This window comes from Rhinolophus sinicus, chromosome 13 (assembly GCF_057876585.1).
Source record: "Rhinolophus sinicus isolate RSI-liver-muscle chromosome 13, RSI-T2T, whole genome shotgun sequence".
Classification (NCBI taxonomy): Eukaryota; Metazoa; Chordata; class Mammalia; order Chiroptera; family Rhinolophidae; genus Rhinolophus; species Rhinolophus sinicus.
In genome coordinates, this window is record NC_142513.1 from 1,846,120 (window position 1) to 1,868,849 (window position 22,730).

General features: G+C 55.8%; 1 protein-coding gene across 2 annotated transcripts in view; it reads right to left on the reverse strand.

The window, feature by feature from the left end:
- The window catches only part of CDH4 (cadherin 4), a 394,225-nt gene extending 372,548 nt beyond the window's left edge, over positions 1-21,677 (reverse strand). Inside the window, exons 1-2 of one of the 2 annotated variants that reach the window (XM_074317411.2) lie at positions 21,315-21,677; positions 19,029-19,140 (exon numbers count right to left, since the gene is read on the reverse strand). In XM_074317411.2, coding sequence (XP_074173512.2) covers positions 19,029-19,140; positions 21,315-21,371 — 169 coding nt within the window. In that variant the 5' untranslated portion in view covers positions 21,372-21,677. Of the gene's footprint in view, positions 1-19,028; positions 19,141-20,203; positions 20,553-21,314 lie in introns of those variants that run through there. The other variant, XM_074317410.2, reaches the window with a different exon arrangement.
- Between the last annotated feature and the right edge of the window lie 1,053 nt (positions 21,678-22,730).

Genomic DNA, 22,730 nt, shown 5'->3' on the forward strand with positions numbered 1-22,730 from the left:
CCGCTCCCAATTCAGACCTCTGCTTTTGTTTTAACTGACTCCTTCATTGGGCAGAAGCACATTTAAAAGGGAAATTTATGTCACTGCCTAACATTGTGATTCTAAATAAGCACAGTAAAAGCAAAACCATGCCATTAAGTTCTTGCTTCACACCTGGTGCTCGCTTCCTCTGTGAAAAAGCGAGATTCTCAAGAGTAAGAGCATCCTGGCGCCAACCCGAGGCTGTGCCATCGGAAGAGAATTGAACAGGGTCACTTTTTCATTCCAGGACTCACTGTCCTAGGAAGAGCCCTGCGTGTGCCATGGGAACCCCCACAAGTACTTCTGGGGGTATCACAGATCCCCCGCTTTAGGACATGCCACATAGCCAGACACTTTGGGGGCTTCTGGCTCTGACAAGCTAGGTTTGAGCACAATGCAATTGAAATCCATGTTCCCACCATCTTGGGCATTTCAGGTCAAAATAGGCTTTCCTTCTGCTCTGTTTACCTGCACTGTGGGCTCTGTCCCCCCTTCCTGCACCTGCCTTCTCAACTTACCCCTTTGCATGCCCACCCAGGGGCTTGACCCCAGGGACCACCCACCCGGGAGGGCAAGGACATCCCAGGTCCTGCCTCGGAGGCCGGTCCACTCGGTCTTCCTATGGCCTCCAGTCAGTGGTCAGGATGGAGGTTGTTCCAGTGACACCACACCCAACCCCAGTCTTTACTCCCTCCCGGAGGTTCTCTCCCTGCAACCGTCGGCCTGATTGAGCATTCCCTTCTTTCTAATCACCTGTCTTCAGGAAGAGCATCAAAGCTCCTATTGGAGTGGCTTCCACACAGTCACCTTGTTACTGAAAAACGAGTGGCACCCATAGTCACAGACTGGTGGCCTGCAGTCCACCAGGGACCCATGGACCTGCTGTGCATGGCTCACGAATATCACAACATTGAGTCCAGCAGACTGCCCATGTCCCTTGGGAACGGGAAATGCAGGCTAGGCCTGGGTTCCCACGGGGCTCAGATGAGGGCACCATCCTCCGAGAAGGGCGGGTTCTCCCCAGTGCCCAGGCTTCCCCACTCCTGTTGTTTTGGGGGCCCTAAGAATCATGGGAGGACTGCCACAGAGCAGAGACTGGCCCATCACCCACTTGTCAACCGCCCCTGGCTGAGTGTCCCTCTGAGCCCGACTGGCTCCAGGTCCTGAGACCCAGCAGCAAGAAGCATGTATAGTCCCTAATGCAGCAGAGGGGGTTGACAAGCAGGAAAATGACAGGCGGCCCCGGATGGGAACTGTGCCCCCCCAATCTGAGGGAACAGAGAGGTGAGGGCAACAGAGGGACAGGGACAGAACTCACTGGTGAGGGTCCATCAAGCCATGTCCTGGTGACAAGAAGCACAGCCAGGAGCAGAGGTAGTGGGTCCCCAGCAGAGGAAACAGATCGCACAGAGGCCCAGGGACAAGTATGATTCAGAGAAGGAAGGAGAAAGTGAAGCGCACACGGCCTCATGGTGGCTGCAAAGCCTGGGCCCCTGCAGTTGGGCTTCTGAAGCCCCTGGTGTTTCGGCAAAGGGTGGACATGACAGCGAGAGCTGAGGGGCAGCAGGAGCAGGATGAGGGCGGAGCCGCCCGCCTGTGCCCGGCCCCTGCTCACCAAGCAGGCAGTTCCCGGGGAGTGTTGACCAGCATGCTCCGGGGCAGTAGTGGGGACAGAGGGACAGCCCGTAGGAAGGGCTGTCACGGCCATGCGGCCTCTATAGGGTGGTCCTCAGAGGAGAGGCAGGGTCACTGAGCAGACCCACACAGTCCCTAAGGGCTTATCACGTCCCCACCACCTTCAGGGGCTCACGCCAAACACTCTGCAAGTTAACCTTGAATCTCCCCACATATGGGTCCTTGCCACTGGAATCTGAAGCCAGCTCCACTTCAGACGTCAAGTTCATCACTGAAGTTGTCAGTCCATGTGGTGAGATCCCGGGGCACCTCCCTGAGAGCCCCTGGGCATCCCACAGGCTCATCACTCAGAGAACCATGAGGGGGACCCCGCGACGTCTCAGCTCTGCTTCTAGATGAGAGAGAACACCCCTTTTCCCTCCCAAATTCCTTCCAAATTGCCTTGATTTCTCTTGCATTCCGAACACTTCCTGTAAGCCCCCAGATGTTTCCCGGGGTGTGTGGGGGGGAGCTGAGCACCAAGGTGGGTCCCCTGCCCCAGCCAGGCGGGCTGCTGCCTGAAATCAACCCACTCATGATGACAACGCATCCTTGGCCCAGGGACACTCCACTTCAATAAACCAAATGAGGACTTCCAGGCCGGCCACAGCACCAAGCACCACTGCCTCATTTGGGGAGGCCTCTGGCTCGGCAAAGCAAGGAGCTGAATCAATAAAATGCTCTCGGCCAAGCAGCTTGATTCCTGCACGTTTAAGCACAGAGGCACTTCCAAGGCTCCATGTCCTCAGGTCAATATAATTTTACAGAGGTACTCAGCTCTCCTCTGTGAAGTGACACTGGCAGACAGGCCTACCTGGGGAAGGGCGGGGACGGCAGGGAGGGAATAAGCCAAACCATTCACGAAATGAAGCAGAAGTCAATAGCTGCGTCTCCATGAGCCCTGGATCCCCAAAGAGTAACTGCCGCGCTTGCAGATGGCAGGCCCAGCCGAAGAGTGCACGGGTGAAAGTTTACCAAACGGTAAGAAATGTGCTTTTCATCCGGGTTAGAACACAGACCCTGACTCAGAGGAAGCACCAGGGGCTGAAATGTGGGGACCCGAGCACCCACCATGCAGCTCCAGGTGGAGCCAGCCTTGCGTCTGCTTCATGGGAAGCTCAGGAGCTGTGTTGTGTGGCGCAGACGGGGCACTAGGGGGCGCTGTCCGGCACGGAGCTCCTGGTGCCATAATTGTCACCATTATCCAATTATGTTCTGGGCACCTGAAGCTAGCATGGCCCACAAAGGGGCAATTCCATTAGACGAAGACCCGCTTGTCTCACTTGGCTTTGATAATGGCTTAATAAATAAACGGAGGAAGGCCCAATACAGAAGTGCAAAATGAAAAATACTCTGGCTTTTCCAGTCTACGCCCATCCCTCTCTAATTACCATGTTTTCATATTTTCAGGCTTGTCAGTTCCCGCTTCTGCCCCCTCTGAGAGGTCGGGGAGAGCTGATCGCCTTCCTTTTGCAGACTCCTCGGGAAGGAGGCGTGGCTGAGCAGGGGCCCCGGCCGACCTCTCCAGCTCCATCACACGCCCCCACCCCCATTTCTCCAGCTGTTACCCAGAACACACTCGCATCCATGGCAAGACACTGTTTGGGGAGACAGGAGAAGAGGACAATAAACACTGAGTCACTGCGTGTTTTAATAAAACTAGGAGGCAATGGAGATGGAAGTAATTAATTTGAAGGGAGGGAGAAGACAGCAAAAGATAGCTCAATGGAGAAATGACATTGGAATCAGGAGGCCCTGAAGATCCCCACAGATGAAGGGCCAGCAGGGGAGGGGGCGGGAGGTGGGGCAGCCAAGACAGAGGGGCGGCGCGGGCAGGGCTCCCTGGGCAGGTGATGCAATACTGGTGCCCAGAGCAAGGGAAGGAAGGGAAAGTGGAAGGGCCTAGGGGCTTCAGGGTTTGTGGTTAATGGGCCGACAGCTACTTTGTATCCACAGTGCTTACAAAGTGACACACCACCACCAACAGCCAAACAAACAATGTGACGCATCAGTGAAAAGTGTGGTCCCCACGTCTCACTCTGTCAAACATTCCCTGAGCCTGAGGCCCTCAGAGGCCCTGTGGTAGAGTACCAGGTCTCTACCACCCAGGACCACCATCCTGGGCCTCCACGGGTGCCCAGCCCAGCGACACATCGGCTTTCACCCCAAGGAAACGGCAAGGGGAGTGAGTGGGTCTGAGCACCAGCCACACAGGACGTGGGATTGCGGGCACAGGCCTGTCGTTTTCCTGGTGGGGACGGGAAGATGGCAGGAATATGGGATCACATCGATCGCTGCTCAGGTGTGGCCTCTAATCCTCTCGTCCCCCCATCCCCAGGTAAAACCTACGATTAGCACCCAGGTCAAGAACGTCCCCCCCAGACCAAGCGACTACAGTGAGTCTAACAGGTGCCTCCACTTAAAGGAAATCCGTCAGCAGACGAGGGGTGGAGTCTCTGGAAATACGCCTGGCTCGAGACTGCAGACATGCATTTCCGGTCCTACGCTCTAGCTTAAGAGTTCAAACAGAAATTAGACTATAAACATAGATCGACAGGACCCAAGTGGAGCCGCTAGAAGATGTTTTTCTGTGCCCAACGACAGGCGCTGTGATTTCCCCCGTCTGGTCATCATGTGGACACTGGGAAGCACTGGACTTATTTTTTAAATAGCAAGACTACATTTTTTTCTGTCCTGTGTCGCCGCTCTGCAGTGCTCCCGCCTGACAGACCGACTGTCAGGGACGTGGCGGGACGAGCGTGTCTGGGCCTCACTAGACAAGCAGCCTTATCAAAATCCAACCACATTAATCCTCTTCCTTACATCAAAAATCAAGTCACTTCCTGGAGAGAGGCTACAGCCTCAGAAGAGCGGTTCCACTGGGAGACGGATGGAGATTAACAGTGCGGGACATTAGGAAACAGAGAGATAAGCATCTGCCTCCACAGCGACTGGGTGACACTCAGAACTCGGAACTCTCTCAGAAAAACACAGGCCAGGCCGCAGTCACCCACGGGCTTGCCATTGCAGAGTGGCCGGGAACTCCTACAATAAACAAGGTTCTCGCTGAACATGCCATTTTCCAACAGCAAAAGTTTTAACCTGCGTGGCATTTAAGCAAGAAGGAAATAATATTATTTCAAAGCTGATAAGGGAGAAACGCATTAAGACAATTCCCAGATAACTGTAGGGAGGGGACACCTTCCTGATAAAATAATCACCTTTCAAAGGGAGGAGACACGGATTTTCTGCCTGGGAGAGGAGCAGACAGACAGAGGGAAGACGGCAGCCGCCTTATCTTGGGAGCAGCACCCCCTCTGCTCCCCTGGGGCTGGAGGAAGTGATTAATTAGTGCCTACTTGAAGCTGAGACCTCAGAAAGCCACCAGGGACTTTTTTCATGGAATGATACCCTTCCAGAATCCTCCCTTTAGAACCCGACAATGGGGCATGTCTCTGACAATCCTGCACCACGGCTGCCAAGAGGCCCGAGGCCAGGCTTGAAAAGGGTTCCCTTCTTGGCACTTCTTTTGTAAAGGAAGGAAAAGCCATTAATGACCCAATTTTAAGGGACAGAAGGAAGCAACTGAGTACAAGAGCAACGTCCTGCTCCCCAGCCCCCCTCCCCCAGTTCCTGGCCACTCTCCACCAGCCCTGCCCTCTTCCCATCCCCACCCCCACTCAGCTGCCTGATTGAAACGCAGCCCCTGCAAACCCCAGTGGGTGAGCCTCGGGGTCCCAACTGGCCCCCGGGACCTAACCTTGGCACATTGAGGGAGACCTCAGCTACCTGAATTATTTTTCAGTTGGGAAAGGGAAAAACCAAGGTCCTCACATCGTGACAGAACCATCCCCTGAGTGGCACCCCTTCTTGCTTGCAGTGGGGGAGGTCCAAGCTGATGGTACTAAAAAGCCCAATTCCTGCTTCAGGTTTGCGTGGCCTCACACGCCACGCGAGGACGGCAGGTGAGGACCACTGCTGCCACCTCCGGTGAGCCTGGGAGATGTTCAGAATTTGAAGACAGACCCGTGACCCCCAGGTTGTGGCCTCACTTTGTGAGATGCTGGAGTCCAGGCCTGTGGTTCCATGCCAGCTGCCAGCTCACGGGGGCTTGAATCCCGCTCACAAAGAAACCAGAAAGGCCGGCCGCGGCCCCTCCATGGCGCCGATTCTGCCAGGCTGGACGGGAGGAGTGCCAGTGTCCACGGCTCCATGTCACAGAGCGGAAGACGCCAGACACGCAGGGCGCTGGGAGACTGACACCACGAGCGGTTACTTTTACAGGCTCCACAAGTTTCCTCTAACGGCACAGGCACCGATTGCTCTGCCCACCCAAGCTTGCAGGACAGGGAGAGAGGGAGGGAGGCAAAGGTGAGGAGGTCCTACCTCCAATCCCCAGTTTGGCCCAGAATCCCTCCCTCCTGTGCTGGAATTCTGGTTGAAAATATAAAGATGACCCCCTGCTACTTTCAGGGGTTGCAACAACAGCCTGTGCCTGTCGCCGTGTTTAAAAATCAGACGTTTCTTGGAGCACAGCACGCTCACAGTGTTTCCAGCACGACCCTCCCCCCACCCCGCCCCAGGCATATCAGAGACCCACAAGCACAGCTCCGGTTTATCAAGGGGGACACGTCTCCTGTAATAAAGTGCACCGCACGTTCTAGCATTAGGAAGCCGGAGTATTTGCGACATGTCGACAGCACTTAACACACCAGACAAACCAGGCACAGGGGAGCCGCTACTACCTTCTCGCAAAGGTGGGGACACTGCACCGGGAAGGAAAACTACCTGAAGCGCAGACTCCGCCCCCTCCCCCACCATCTTCAAAGGATCCCAGACTTCAAAATGGATTTCAAAGGCCCCTGCAATTCTGGCAGCATGACATTTTATGTCTTATAAGCTACTTTTATTAGCCAGGATTGTAGAGAATTGACGTTTACCAACCATTAACCTTTCAGGCATGTAACTATTTTTTTTCCCACACGGAAGTTTATCTCCTACTTCTCCGAGGATCAATCCTTCAGCTGTCCAGCTCCTTTGAGAAAAAAAATAAAGTCACTGTGGAGGGAGGTGCTCTGTTCTCAGGAAAACGTTAAGTTCTGTAATTTTACAGACTTTTGATCACAATTTTATAGCCTCCAGCCCTTTGCTGGTCTTCTGTTTTCATCTTAAAATGGAAGAACGACATAAGACAGGTGGTGTAACCCCTTCTTTGCACCCGAGGGAGGTGGGAGACAGGACGCTAGCTCAAGAAAACGGTGTCTGTTCTACATGGAAGGAGCTGCCACGTGGCTCCTGGGTATCACTTGCTGTCTGACTCCATTGGACCGTCACGGCTCCGGCACTCAGTGCGATAGGACACAACCCTATCATGCCACAGCCTATTAATAAATAACGACAGCCAATAACTTATATCCGTGTGCTGCCCCTCCCCCTCGGAACCTAAAAGCTTTAAATAAGCCACTCCATAATTTATTCATTCCACTTTAAAACATGCCTTTTGCCAAAAGGTCTCTGGCTACACATGAGAATGTAAAGGCCTTGAGGAGAAAAACGTCCCCCCACAGCACCCTAAAAACCCACTGAATCAAGCTGCTGTCTCATGGACAGATGACGGCCACAAAGGCCTGTTCCCGGCGGCACCTGGGGGTCCAGCCTCCCGGAGAGGAGAGTCTGGGGTCGTCTGTGGAGATCGGGGGCCTGGCAGACACAAAAAGCACCCTTGGCCCTGGCTGTCCTGGTCTCACGTCAAGAACATGGTGTTTTCCCTGAGAGCCAGCTTCCCGCCGGGCCCTGGCTGTCAGCTCCTTCCCAAAGTCTCAGGTGCGGAGACATGAAGGGCAGCAGACATTCCCGGGGCGCAGGACACCCCCAGCTGAGTCGGGGCTGCTGTACTCCCAGCACTGAGCAGTCAGTGACCAGGAGCCAGGTCTGGAGGCCGTGCTACCTGCGGCCCAGGCACCATCTGGCTGGCCCCTCAGACCTGCCTGTGCGAGGGGAACACTCAGCTCCTCCGACAGAAGTGCCACAGATCACACAGGTCACGGCACGTGCCTGGTGCCACAGATCTCATGACTGAGGCACTGAGGCTGGAACCCCAAAAGCGGAGCCGACCCTGGAGCTCGAGGTGCCTGGTCTCCACCAGGGGACTCGTGGCTGAGGGGACAGGCAGGGCTGGTGGAGGGCGGCCTCAGGAGGCAGGCTGCCCGCTTCAGCCCGGCTCCTGCAGTGCAGGCTGCGGGGTTCCAACAAGTGACCCCGAATTGTGGTACTGCAGTGTCCCCGGCTTCGTAAGGGGGCCCACGTGCCGACCTCACAATTGGTTGTGCACCACGCCCAGCACAGGAGGACTTCACAACAGGCTGAAGCCCAGACCCACTGTCCTCCCAGCTCCTCCGGAGGGGCCGGTGCTGGCAGGACGGGCTTCCCCCGGGACTCCAGTGCTCCCCACAGGTGGCTGCGTGACGCAGCTTGTACTGTTTACAGAGTTCAGTCATCAAATGCCCATGAGTGTCCTCACAATGAGTCAGCCAAGGCCCTCTGTAACTATCACATTGTAGAAAATAGAAAGGAAAAGGGTGTCTTTCCCCTTCCAGGCCTCACTGTGCAAACCAGCCTGCACATCAGGACAAAGCACGAGACAGTGTACCCGGCACTTTCCAATGACAGGGCCCTTCCCACTGTGCCCTGGCTGCCAAGGTACCAGGGGAAAGGTGTAAAGTGTAGCCCAGGGGCCCAGCTGGAGCAGTGAGCAGGAGCTGAGATACCTTGGCTCCAGCTGTAGTGAATATTCTCTGGAAGGAACACACCCGTCCCCCTCCCCGCCGCCGGCCTCTGGTCTGCTCATCCCAGCCCAGAGAGACAGACAGACAGACAGCCGGGCTTGGAGATACCAAGACCTGGAGCCCCTACAGGCACCCAGGGCTCCCATCACCCGCAGTCCCAGCAGGCAGGGCGGCTTGCCACTATCCCACGTATGCGTGAGGCTACCTGAAATGCAGCTGCCAAGAAGTGACAGGGACAGAGATGGAGCCCTTGGCAATGCAGCTCAGCTGCTTTCCTGAGCGAGCATGCAACCCCAGGCGTGCAGGGGAACTCAGCAGCCAGGCAGCAAAAGCACGGCGGCTGGAGGCACAGGAAACAAGACACTCAGGGCAAGAAATCACGCCTTTTTGCATCTGCAGAGTAAAGCAATTCTGGGGAGAGAAGAGACATATTCTCTAAACGCCTCCCTGCCAGCCAGCGCCGTGCCTCCACACTCAGCTGCAGAGGGAGCGAGCCTGGGCCTCTCCAGCAGTGGCTGCTAAACAATCCATTCCCAAACGCAGACCTTCAGATTAACAAAATATTTACAATGCACCTACATGATATCATCGGAGCTATAATCCTTGTTAAGACTCCATTTGACAGGGGGAGATAATGCGAGGAGAAAAAGTGTGCCATATACATTTTAATTCTGATGAAATTGTTCTGTGTCACGCTTTGCAATGTAACATACTACATAGCTACACTGAAGTGCCTCATTTGCTGTGCCGGCGAGATGGAATACACGGCAGCGTTTCGACCGCCCACCTGAGCTACACAGAGGATGCTAGTGACCCCCTCGCCCCCCGCAGGTACCCCCGTGGACACCACCATCTCTCCCAAGGCGTGCTGGCCCTTGCAGTTCTGATGCTAAAAAGCCTCAAGGCCGAAGTCCTCGGGCTTTCCCTGGGAGATGGATGAAACAGGCAGCCTGCCAGGCCACATCCCAGGATTTCTGATTCAGCGGGTGTATAAGTGTTCTGGGGCTGCTGTAACAAGCAGCTGCAAACCAGGGGCTTATAATAACAAAAATTGATTCTCTTGAAGTTCTGGAAACCAGAAGTCTGGGCCTAGCTGCCCCCAGAGATTCAGGGGAGGCTCCTTCCTGCCTCGTCCAGCGCCTGGTGGCTTTCGGGGTCTGCAGCTTGTGGCTGTATCACCCGGTCTCTGGCTCTGTCTTTACATGGCCTCTCCTCTGTGACAGTGTCTTTTCCTCTTCTGTCGCTTATAAGGACATTTGTTCTGAGCCTTTCAGATGCAGGGCCCACCTAGCTAATCCAAGATAATGTCATTTCAAGACCCTTAGTTACGCCTGCAAAGACCCTTTCTCCAAACAGGATCACAGTCACGGTGCCTGCTAAACAATGTGTCTGTTGGGGCCACCGTCCAATGCACTATAGTAGGTCTGGGTGGGGACCCAGGGGCCTGCTAGGTCTAGCAACGATCCCCAGGCCACAGTTCCTGGCCTCACTTAGATAGCCCACCCTCTGCTTTGCAGATAAGGAAACTGAGGCCAGAGCAGGGAGGCCACCCCTGAGTCAGCCCCTCTCCCACAAGCATTCCCGCCCCCAGCCCTGTGCCAGTCTGCATTCTCCCTGGGCCCTGCTGGCAGCAGAAGCCTGGGCCTGCACGCTCAGCAAACCTGACCACCGACGGCCCCTCTCAGCTTTCTAGGCAGATCAATGCCCATGGTGTTCAAACTTACGTTTGGCCAGCAGACCCCACCGCAAACCCAAATCCAATATTTCTCCACGTCAGGCGTGCAGACACAGGCCCACACCCGAGGAAGGAGGGGAGGTAAGTCATCTTCCCCGGCTGTCAGGGACAAAGAGCGAGGTCTTTCCTGGGCAGACACGGGGTCCACACCCCGACCTGGGGCTGGAACTTCAGGAAACTGGGTTCCAAATGGACAGAGCACCGGGCCAGGCCAGGGACGCCTCCGTGGGCACCTGAGGCTGCTCTCAGAGCCCCCACCTGGGCAGATGTGCTCCCATCCTCCACGAGGACCAGCCTGCTGTTGGCAAGGCAGGCGGTAGCCTTGTTCTGCCCTCTGGATATTTACCTGTCACCGAAGGCTTACCTTAATCCCTCCTAAATCCCCACACACTGTCCTGGGAAAACACAGTGAAGCCAAACGAGGGGAAGTTAACAGCAGCCGGATCAGAGCTGCCCAGGGCTTTGCAGCAGCAGCTTGCCCTTCAGTCTCCGAAGTGCAAATCCCGGCTCAGGACCCACGAGGAAGTGGCCCCCACAGCCCTAATGACAGACGGCGCAGCGCCCATCGGGCAGGCGCTCCTGGAAGGGGCCAGGCGCACGAGGGCTGCGGCGGCGGCTAAAGCTGGAGGTTGGGCTTCACCGGCCTTGCCAGCCCGACTCCCACTGCGTTCCTCAGTCGCCGGGCCTCAGTTTCCTCCACAGGGAAGGACGAAGAACACGGCATAGTGCTCGAGACACAGCAGGTCCTTACATGTGGGACCAGAAGGGACACATCATCACACGCGCATGCGGGAGGCCTGTGAATACTTTGTATGTCGCCTGACATGTCATCAAGTTAAGGACCTTGAGAGGGGAGGTGGTCCTGGGTGACCCAGGCGGGCCCAGTGTCATCACAAGGGTCCTTATATGTAAGCAGAAGAGGCAGGCAGGAGGGAGAGGCAGAAAAGGTGATGTGACCACAGAGAAAGGCGCAGACAGAGAGAACGGTGCTGGCTGTGACGATGGAGGAAGGGGCCACAAGCCAAGGAAAGTAGAGGCCTCTGGAAGCTGAGGCCAGACCGCTTCCCGGGAGCCCCCAGAAGGATCCCAGCCCTGACGACACCTTGATTCTAGTCCAGGGGGACCCATGTTGGTCTCTGACACCCAGAACAGCAAGATGGTATTTGTGTCATTGAAGCCGCTAAATCTGTGGTCATTTGCACTACACTAAGAAACTAGTACAATCCGTATTCTGAGTATATTCCTCCCTGGGAAAGGCAGCGGGGACACGGACCATCCTACAGACCTTACACATAACCCAGAGGGCTGGGCGTGACCTCTGACTGCCCTGTACCCGCTGGTATCTTTTAAATGAGAGCACGCATGGGCCCATGGGGAGCCCATGGGAAGTCCGCAAAAACACCAGCTCTCCCCTGAGGGAGGCTGGAAGGGAAATGGACTTTGGCAGCACACACTGGTCAAAGATAATTAAACAGGTTAGGTTTGCTTTCTTTTGTTCTCTTTAAGGGGAAGGGCGGAGTGGGAGCCAGCCAGAGACAGTACCGGAGGCCACCAGGAGAGGGCAGCCTAGAGCCCAGGCAGAAAGTCACCAAAATTCTGGGAGACTTTTGACAAAAAGCAACTGATACTATTACCAGCCCAACTTTCAACTACCACCGTGCCCCGTTGGAGGATTAAAAGAAGAAGTAAGTGCCACAAGGTTTTACAAGAACACATGCGGGATGACTCTATCACCCTTGACGGAAAAAAAACTCGTTCAGCTTGTGGTATTTCTCATAGCGGAATTCACTCGAAGTAAAAATCGCTCCTTCAAAAAGTCGAAATAGGTACATTCTTTGAAAAGACAAATGCTTGCCTGCTCACTCACTCCCAGTTCATGATTAGTTCTCTCATCTACCTGACCGTGCTTCACAGAAAAAGAAAGGAAGAGAGAGACCTAGAAACCTAGACTGGAGACCCCTGCAAACACCCAGGACCCCAGACCCAGGCAGAAAGGACCACCTGCAGAGGGAGGGCGGGCCGTGTCTCACGCATGTCCCCCCACGAGATGGTTCCGGGGGGCCCGGCCTCGGCAGGTGGGTGGGCTCCTTCAGACCAGAGCCCTGGGCCTTTCTCACCCTCCATCATCGTCAGCCCTGCTAACGTCATCAAGGCTCTAAGCCAATCAGTCATTCATGGCAATGGTTCTGTGCCTCAACCCAGCTCAGCCCAGACGTGGCCCAGCCCAGAACCGGCGGGGCTTCCTGGTAGGACTTCCTTCTGCCGCCTCCCCAGCACTGGCTGAGTCTGAACGCCCAGTGAGGATGCTGCTTGGGGCTGTGTGCCACCTCTGTCACCAACACGGAATCCGGCTCTTCTAACGCCAGAGCCAGTTCTGCAAACCCAAGGTGTCCACAGAGCTCTGACCCACTTCAGACGAGCCCTCACACTCCCGCGACTGCCACCAAGCACTTCTTGGTACCCAGGGCCTGTGTGGTGCCCGCGTCTAGGATGAGAGATAACTAGCACGTCTGAATGTGGATAAGTGGTAAATTCGGGGTGGGGCCCCTGCACAGTGGAGGTGTCCTGTGTGCCTACAGCGTCAGCGCTCTACACCGCCCTCACTCACGTTGTGTGGGACACACACGTGAGCTGAAAGCTGGGTCGGGACAAAGGGAAAGCACAGCAAAACGCATGCACTAAGCCCGTCTCTCCACGTCGCTGGTCACCAGTTCTGATCCACACAATGGGTCTGATCACACCTCCCGGGGAGGCTCTGGTGAGGGTGACAAGTGACGCTGAGGATGGCACAGTCTGACCAGACCTACTCAGTGTCTTTACAGTGTATTATAATCACCCCATCTTAAGTTGCCATTAAATCGCTCCATGAGCCCGTGGGGAGCCCACGGGAAGTCCGCAAAAACACCAGCTCTCCCCTGAGGGAGGCTGGAAAGGAAACGGACTTTGGCAGCACACACTGGTCATCTTAAGTTGCCATTAAACTCCGTAGTTCTGAAACGTACGCATGTTACTTAACCTTTAAGCCAGAGACAGCATCAGGAGGTCGCCATCCTCACATCTAACGGGTGTGCGCAGTCCTTCTGGAGGAGCCGAGCCAGAAGGGACTCCGGGGCCATCACCTCAGGGAGCCAGCACCTCCAGCAGCTCTGTCAGCGGGGGACATGTGACTGCTGCAAGCCTCGGGCAGCAGACATCTGCCTCCTGTTTTTCACCTGGCTATCAGGACCCTCTCTCCGTGGTGGTTTTGTTCTTGGGGCAATGAGTAAAGCATGCCAGTCTTACCTCTTATGTGACAGAAGCCACTTGCTAAGTATACATACTTCCCTTTCTAAACTCAACCTCTTAACTCTGACCAGGTGGCATGATGACAGGAAAGGCTTCTGAGAAAACAGCACGGGCCCCTGACGCGGCAGGGCCGCCCCCATACCTTGTGGTCTCCACCAGCAACTGTGGGTGCTCTTTCTCGGGGGACCCTTGAGGAGAATTCCCACAGGAGGCAGTGGGGGTCTCTATGCTCAGGAAGCATTTCTCTGGCTCCAAGAGCAAGGTTCGCCCTGGCTTGGGGCCAGGCAAAGGCAGCATTGGGGCTGAATCTGGCTTAACCTCCACTCACATTGCTTCTTTGTGGGGCCCATGGGTCCCTGGAGCCAGTGGACATTGCAGACAAAGTCCCCCACACAGAACCACCTGGCTTCCTGGAAGAGGGTGGCTAAGAGATAGCGTGGAGATTTCAGATAGATAGCCCTGGCTCGATGTGCAATGATTCATTTATATCCTGGCCTCAAGACAGAGTCTAAAATGTTGACTGTTCATTCCATCTAGTCAACAAATATTTACCCAGTGCCCGTGGCGTGCTCTCTGCAATCCAGCAAGCTGGACATAGATACTAACTCACAAAGGAGGGAGGGGCCACTAAAGCCAGAGTAGGGCCAAAGCCCAAGGAACAAAGGATGGTTAGAAGGAGATGGAAAACCCAGGCTCACGGCAGAAGATGACATTATGTGCTTAGCTGGCAGAGGGAAAGACAGGCATTCGCTGATGTGCACAGCTCTTGTTTTCCCTAAGTCAAGGATCAGTCAACTGTGTAGGATAAGACTGTAATGTTTCAACCTTGTTTTTCTCTTCTCTCCAGGGAAAATGAGTCCACAGCTCTGTAGTTGTTCAAGGGTGCCACCTGGGACCCAGTTCCTGTGCCACCATCCTCACAGTCACAAAATGGCTGCTGCATTGCAGACATCACATCAGTATTCCAGGCAGGAGGAAGAGGTAAAGGCAAAAAGCATGGCCCACTGAGTCGGTTCAGGAAAAAGTAAGGCTTTCCCAGAAGCCTCATCTAATGGAATAACCTAATTAGATCCCACTGACCAGAAAGGGGCCATGTTGCCACCTTGGGGTACAAGAGTCTACTAGAGGTGGGAGTATCTTAAACAGGGCTCCATTGAGCCAAATGGAGTGGCTCAGAGGAGGTTTTATTAGTAAGGAAGAAGGAGAGAACGGTTATTGGACAGGCAACTTGCAGTGTCTAGTAATTCTCATCATATGTGGTTGGTGTCATCACTGGTGTCATTTATTTGAACATCCACAGCAGCTCCCGCTCGACGGCGAATGAACAGGGGACTCAGAAACATCACAGTGTCAGCATTTTATGGCTCATTCATTACTTCATTTGACAATACTGATTGCTCACCCACAGCACCACAAGTCAGGCATGACCCTGGGAGTTGGGTGCACAGTGAGATTTGCTTAGTTCCTGCCCGTGCGTCTAGCGACGCCTTCTGCCCTGGCAAGAGGTACCTGTCTGCACAGACGTGGGTTGGGCCAAACTGTGTGGGCAAAGAGGCCATTTCCAACACAGTTGTAAAGACAAGATAATGGTACTTTTGTGCATGCCTGTTACATTGCAGCAAGTTCTTAGATTCCCACTCTGGATACCAGCATTTGGTCTCCCCTCAACCTTGCCTCAGTCTGTGCCTTGTTATGCAAATGAGCGATTCATTCCACAAAGCACTGCCTCTGCACTCTGTTTGGGGAGGGTGCTGGAAGCTCCAGAAAGCTCACTGGCAGACACGATGCTTGTCTCCTGGGCATGCACCCCTCCCATCTCCCTTCCTAAAACAGAACCCCAGTCCTGCTCCAAGTAGCGATTTGCTCCTTGGCCAGGTGATGGGTCAGACAAGGACTAAGCCAAACATGACAGTGCAATTCTCTGCTTCCCAGCTCCCCACTGCATTCAGCTGGGAGTGGCCTGTGACCTGGTACTAGCCAGTGAGAAATTCTGCAAGGTTTCTGCGAAAGTGCTGGCTTTCCTGACGCAGAGAAGAAAGGCAGGTGGTGCTCCCACTCCCTCCCTTCTTCTGCTCCGAACTCAAAAGCAATGCCCGGAGCCACAGCAGCCCATGTGCAATGACGAGGCGATAAACGGACAAACTAATAAACTAAAGGTGGCACAGTGGTAAGAATAACGATCAGGCCTGAGAAGGTGCCACAGGTCTGCTGCTCCAGCCCTGACCACCAACTGCTTCATTGTGATGTGAGAAAAATCAACCCCCATCTATTTATTTATGGGGCTTTATCCCGCTGGCTGAGAACACCCTGAAATGATCGAAATGGCAAACCAGAGTGACAGGGTGGCGGCCCTCAGGAGTTTTTTGGTTTAAGGAAGAGAGAATACTGACGGGATGATGTAAATCCTGCAATGGTCCTAAGCTAACTGGGGGCGGGAGGGGGCGGGAAGGCTTTTCTGCGGAAGTCTCATGAGATGAAGTCATCAGAAATAAAACTCCTCTTTCGACAGCGTTTGAGTCACAGTGTACCCGCTTTCCTCAGGCAATGTCCAGCCCCCTCCCTCCTGCGTCCGGCAGACATTTCTCCTCACCTGTCACCCTCTTCTCCCGGAGCGAGGGGAGATAGGACACCCACATCCTGAGTTCCGACGATGCCATCTATCGCTGTCCCATCCATGCAGGCTTTTCGCCATGAAGCTGGACTGGGTTCTCCCAGAACTCTGCCCGCCAGAGAGAGCACAATGCCGGTCACTGCAGCCTCAGGCGGGCCGACCGTCAATTATTAACAAGGTGGAGAACAAGACACCGGCCCAGCAACTGCCCCAAGTACCTTCTGGTTTAGCGTAAGGAAACTGGCTTAATGGTCCTACTTTAGACATTACCATGCTCCAGTGATCAGGGCCATAAGAGAATTATCCTGAAAACCAAACTACCTCCGAAGAGCAGGCACAGCAGCACCCAAGGATGCACCAGATTGGGGGTGGGGACCTACGCACACTACAAATCAGCTAAACGAACGCCCCGTGTTGTCATACGCAGCAGATCTGCTGTTCAAAGGGCTCACAATACCATAGGATCTGCTACCCTATTGGGGAAAACTATTTTAAGCCTAATTAGCATGAAATTTTTAGCATGCAAACGCATTTCATTTCGACATAAACCAAAATGCCACGACATTTCTTCCATCCATTTATCATAAACAAGTTAATTACTGTGTAACAAATCACTCCTTCTGGATTCTGGATATTTGGGGCTGCTGGTAAGCTGACTCTGGCAGAGACGGAGCCACAGAGCAGTCGTGAATGGCTAATGGCGCACTTAGAATGAAACGGAGACTCTCTGAAGCTTCCCTTGTCGAATTAAGGTTAAGCTCTCTCCATTGGAATAACTCAATTACACGTCGTCATTACCTATTTAACTTGATTCCTACCAGAACAGAAACCCTGTGTGATTTACTTATTGTTGACACATGTATCTTCACTGGGGTCTCATAGTTTGCAAAGTTTTCTACATAAATAAATGGAGAAAATTTTATCTGCCCAGGCTTGAGTGCATGTCAGCTTTCGCCTCCACACGTGCAAAGTTATTTCTAAGATTTAAAACATCTTTGTCCCTGAGATTCTTCAGAAGACCCAGAGGAAGGAAACAGTGAGAGGGTGTCGCACCCAGGTGCAGGGGAGCAATGGCACCCAGCCCACCCCAGGGGACGGGGGCTGCAGGACCCCTAATGCCTGGGACGCCTTCTGCAACTCTCTCCTCAACCAGGGTCAGGCTGAGCCTCGTTTCGGGATAAGTGCTTAGAAAACGAGTCTCACGTCCACACATTCCAGAAGCCAGTCCAGGTCCACCTACAATGATGGAGCCTTCATCTGCCACTAGGCGAAAACCATCTCGGCATGTGGGACAGGCCCACATCCAGCCAGAGGTCAGGGCTCTCCCCCCACTGCCCCAGCTCAGCCTGGACCCACACCACCCACAGGGACAGACAGGAGACACTCGTTTGAAATCTCACAGTTTATCATAAAAAGTACGAGAATCTGTCACTCTCTTCTGTGGTAGGCAGCACTTGTTGTTACTAAAACAGAGGCAGTGTTTTCTGGAATTCCTCAGTAAAACTGATGCTCCAACATCTCGTCATGTTTAGCTTCATACCTGGGGAGGCATGAGGATGTCAGCTCCCGGACACGGGCACAGCGCACTGCCATAAGGGTCTCCTGTTATTGGCGACAGTACAATGCACTGAGGGTGAGAGAATCTCCTGGGCCTTCTCTGCAGGCACGCAGGGATTCTCAGTAAACACACAGATCCTGCGATGGCCTCACCGTTCCAACTCTAAAATGACACACACAGCGCCATTACCAGAGCACCGCCTGAAAACTGTTACCACGGACACCGACTCATACAGCACATCCATCCCTTCTGGGCCAACGGCTCAGAGATGTTTATGTTTTTATTTTATTTATTTTTTTTTGGTAATAAATCAATGAAAGAGTTAATAGTATCATCCCTCTGCTTTAGCAGTCAACTCAGGTGACAATAAGAAAAGTTGGATTCAGTGCAAAACGAAAAGCCTGATTCATATAACACGAACCAACAAGTAGACAAGCTCTGTGTCCGAGGAAGAGTGTCTAAAGAACCACCTCACATACCCAGTACTCGTGGGAAAATCCTATATTCCCTAAAACACAAAGCTGGGAGAGAGTCAGCAGCCTGAGGGCTGTTCGGTCACGGATGCTGAAATGCAGCTTTGGTGCTTGCTCTGAAGTTCCCTTCCTCCATCACTTTGGACTCGGCTAAATGCTGCCACTTTCTGGGAAACAGATGTTGGGAGGGAAGACGCATAGCCAACACGCTCCGGCTCTGACTTTGAAACCACAGGGAAGAAAGCACTGATTAATTTCCCCTCCCATGCAAATATAAAGTTTAATTAGTTTGTCTGGAAAGGGAAACAGATCAATACGCCAAATGATCTACTGTCATCAGAGTTCTGAAGCTCCTCTGCCTCGCCCATCACAAGTGTGGACAGACTCCCACGATGGTGGTAACGCTAACTGGCAGGACCCTCCTGCCTGTGTGTTTTCGTGTTGTCGGTGGGACGGTAATGAAAATGAATGCCACGTTTGCGAACAGAACGTCTGTGGGCTTATTTACCACATTTCCCACAACATCGTCTGCTTCACCGTGCATTTCAAAGCAAGGATAATTTAAGAATCCAGAATTTCATACATAAAAATACTTAGTAAGAAAGTCTCTCTCTCTGCACAGTATTTGGGTGACGTTACATTCGAATTCTAATCCATGGCCCAGGAAATGATTCACCTCACTCAAAAATGACAGGGATTCTGAATCATTCACCTTTGATGCAAAACGTTTTTCAGGTCGCCCAATCCACAACTTGCTGACTTCACAACCAGCATTCTGCAAAGACATGGCTGAAAGGCAGCCCAGCCTGTCATTTTCCACCCAAATGTCTCCCCAATCCACAGTAAGGTGTGCAATTCCTTCCCCCCTCCCCCCCCTCAGCCCTACCTTTGAGGACCTTCTCTCCTTCCAGAATATTCTGGGAGATTAATGCCGTGTAATCTTCTTCGGAGAATCCAGCCTTGCAGCTCTCCCTGGCTGTAAGATCCCCATTATGAGCCTGAGGACAGAAAGAAGAGAGGTTAGAACAAACCTAAGTTCACAGAAATTTAATCCAGCCGACGCTCACGAAGGGCCTGCTGTGTGCAGGTCTCAGCTATGACAGAAACACGATAAAGCACAGCTTCCACCCAGACTTCCAATGGTCTCCAGGGACTGAAAGTGGCTTTGGCCTGGGGACGGGGTGCTGCAGAGGGACAGCAGGCGGCAGGCGTGTCAGGGCCTCAGGGGCGGTGGCAGAGGGGAAAGTCTGAGGACCGTCCAGATGGCAGCAGGCAGGACAGCCCAGGGTTACAATGAAGACAGACAGGAGGGGACAGTCCATGTCCCAGCCAGGTCACCCTTCAGGCCACAGGGCCAGCTGTGGCTCAGGTGGACCAGCAGGCTGTCTGCTCTCTGCAGTCACCAGGGAGGGAGGTGGCGGGCAGAACAAGAAAGGTGATTCTCCAAGACTGCTCAGAGGGGGACAGCAAGGAGACTGGGGTGAGGTGAGGGGGTCCCACCCTCGTGTTTTCTCCCCCACCCCCACCTCACTTCCTTGGATGCCTGTCCACCTCAGGAGCCTCCATCTCCAGCCCAACCCAGGGAGAGAGCTCCCCTAACTGACCAGAAAGGGTGGGTCTCCTGTTCTCCGAGCGCCCAGGCTCTCCTGCCCAGTGGGAGGTGGTATAGCTCCCACACGAGGAGCGATGGGGCGGGTGGAGTGGCCTCCTCCCAGACTGGGGAGTGGGAGCCACAGGTCAGCCGCGGGGGCGGGGACGGAGAGAGAGACCGTGAGTGCCACAGGGAAGCCAGCCTGCCATCCCTGCGGGTGAAGGAGCGCGGCGGGGCCCTCCCCCTGCCAGCCCAAGCAGCAGGGGCGCAGCCCACACCCCGCAGTCGCTCCTTCACGGGCGGCGGAGCAGAACGCACCTCTACCATCGGCTGTCTCCTCCCGCCCGGCCCGGAAGCTGCCCCAGCCTGAGCTCCCTGCACCCACCGCCTGAGAACACGCGGGAGCCCCCACCCAGAAGCACCCGGGGAGGGAGCGGGCGCAGGGTCGTTCCTTGGGAAAAGCTCCGCACCGCGGCTCGGTCCTCCGGCACGAAGCTCCAGGGAGACGGAAGCCAGGGAGGTGCACTCGCCCAGGAAAGTTTGGAGCCGCCCTCGGCGAGTGCCCAGCTCACCCCACGCCCACAGCCTAGGAGCGGCCTGGCCCGCGGCGCTGGTTTATTTCCGAGGTTACACCGCGCGGCCCAGGAGGAGCAGCGAGGCCGATCCGCCACGAGAGGGGGTTCCTGCAACTCTCGCGGCCCCTGCGCCTCCCTCAGGGGCGCCCCCGGCGCAGCCTCCGCGCCGGCCCCGGAGCTCTGCCCCCAGCAGGCGCAGAGCCGAGCTGGAGAGCAGCTCGTGGGCTCCGAGGGAAGCAGGCGAGAGCTGGGACCACGCTCCAGGGATCCCCTCGCCCTGAGCCCGCCCGGCGCCTGGCTCCCCGGCCCTGCTCAGCTCAGCCAGGGCACCGCCAGACTCCCGCTCCAGCCCGCACCGCGGGGACTCGGCGGCGAGGGTGTCCCGTGGTCCGCATCAGCCGCCCACCGCAGAGACGGTTCTTGCGGGCACGCTAAGGATGAAGACCGAGGCGGAGCCGCGCTGCGAGTCCCCAGCCCTCGGCTGGGGCGGCCAAACAGGGTGTCCCTAGCACCCTGATCCCTGGCCTGCTGCCACCAGGTCCCCGCACCCGCAGCCCCGGCCCGGGTGGGTTCGCCAACTCCGGAGGCACGCGTTTCCCGGGCGATGGGAGGGCGCGCCGGCTCCGCCAGCAGGCAGCCTGCCCTGGCGCGGGCGAGCCGAGCTCCGGGCAGCGGCCGCGGACCTGGGGCGGCCGAGGGATGCGCCGCGGGTCCCGCTTAGGGCAGAGCTCCTCGCGTCCCCCATCCACCCAACCACCCACACTCCCACCCCGCTCAGCACCGCCGCTCTCCACTGCTCCCGCGGCTCCGTGCTCTTGCCAACCACAGGCGGCTTCACGGAGCGCGGGAGCCGGCTGGATGCAGCGGTGCGCGCGGCGGGAGCGCCCGGCGAGGGCCGGGGAAGCCCGGGAGAGACCCTCCGGGCGTGTGCGCGCCCCGCCGGCTCCAGGGACGGCTCCGCGCTGCCCCGGCTCCCGAGCAGCCAGGGTGGGAGGCGGCAACTTACCCGGAGCGCACTGGAGAGCGAGAGCAGCACGAGGAGCACGCCGGAGCCCGCGGTCATCTTCCCCGCCGCGCCGCGCCCCGGCGCCCGCCCGGTGCCCGGCGTCCGGACCCCGCTTCTCGCTGCCGCCGCGATCGCGCCTCTCGGATCGCGCCGCCGCCGCCGCCGCTCCAGCGGGCCCCGCGCCTCCAGCCCGGCTGCGCCGCCGCGATCGCCGCCCCGCTCCGGGAGCGAGGCCAAGTCGGCCGGCGGCGCGCTCCCTCGGGCCGGTGCGTCCGCCGGCCTCGCAGCCGCCCGCGCCTCTGTTCCGCGCGCTCCGAACTGCAGGTGAAGCCGCGCGGCCGCCCCGCCGAGGCCCCGCCCGCCGCCCGGCCCCGCGCTCGCCAGCCTGAGGCGGGTCTTAAAGGCGCCGCACTCCCTGCTCTCCCGCACCGCGAAGCCGGGTTTGGGCAGGGAGACTGGAGCCCGCGTCGCCCGAAGGGACCACCGACCCTCCGTCTACTGGGAAAAGTGTGTGGGCTGCGTGACGACTGAAGAAGGCACGGGGGTCCCCGCCCCCAAACCCTGAACACCCCTTCTGCGTTGGTCCAACTTCCTGCCGGGGCCACGTTGGGGGTGGGCACTCAATTCTTTGTTTGCTGTGTCTTCTCACTGACCCCAGATGTAGGTTCCCCTCCTGCCTAAGCACCCATGTCTGGCTGCTCAGGAATCTACCCTGTGAGACTAGCCGGTTAGAAAGGGACAGAGCACCGAGGCTGTGCTTCAGGCCACAGGCTGTGCACACCCTCCAGCCCGCTAGAAAGCGCCCCGTCCTGGGCCCTGGCTGGAAATGGCCTTAAGGACTGGGGAAGAGACCGATGCCTATTTGTGCATCAAAGCGCTCTGTTAGGTCCGCGAAACCAAGAAATAAATTAGAAACCCCTGGGAAGGAAAGGAAAGGAAGGGTAGATTCTCCCCCAGACGGTAGAACTGCCAGGAACTTCAGTGAGGCCAGGCCAGGCCGGATCCATTGTCTGCTTGGGTGATTTCTGAACGGGGGGAGGGGGGGACGGGGGACACTTCTTTAAGGGCTCATCAAGTGAAAAATATGCACAGCTTGGAAAGTGAGTAACTGTTTCTGCACATTTCCTTTTGGCTTGGAGATTTAAAGAACAGTGGCTTTGTTTGCTCAGATATTTCAGAATTTCTTTGTCTTGGTTTGGAGGCGTTCTGTGTCCAGATACATTAGTTCTGGTTTAAGAAATTCACTGCAAAGGAGGGGGAGGAAGATTGAGGGAAACTGTTGAGCTCCAAGGTCAGAGGCAATTTGGGCAAGAGAGCAGAAAGCTGCAAAACAGCCTCTCCTTCCCCCAGAACCCTCACACCTGGGCAGGGTGGCCTCCTGGTTAGTGCCACACACCGACCTTCAGAAAATCCAAT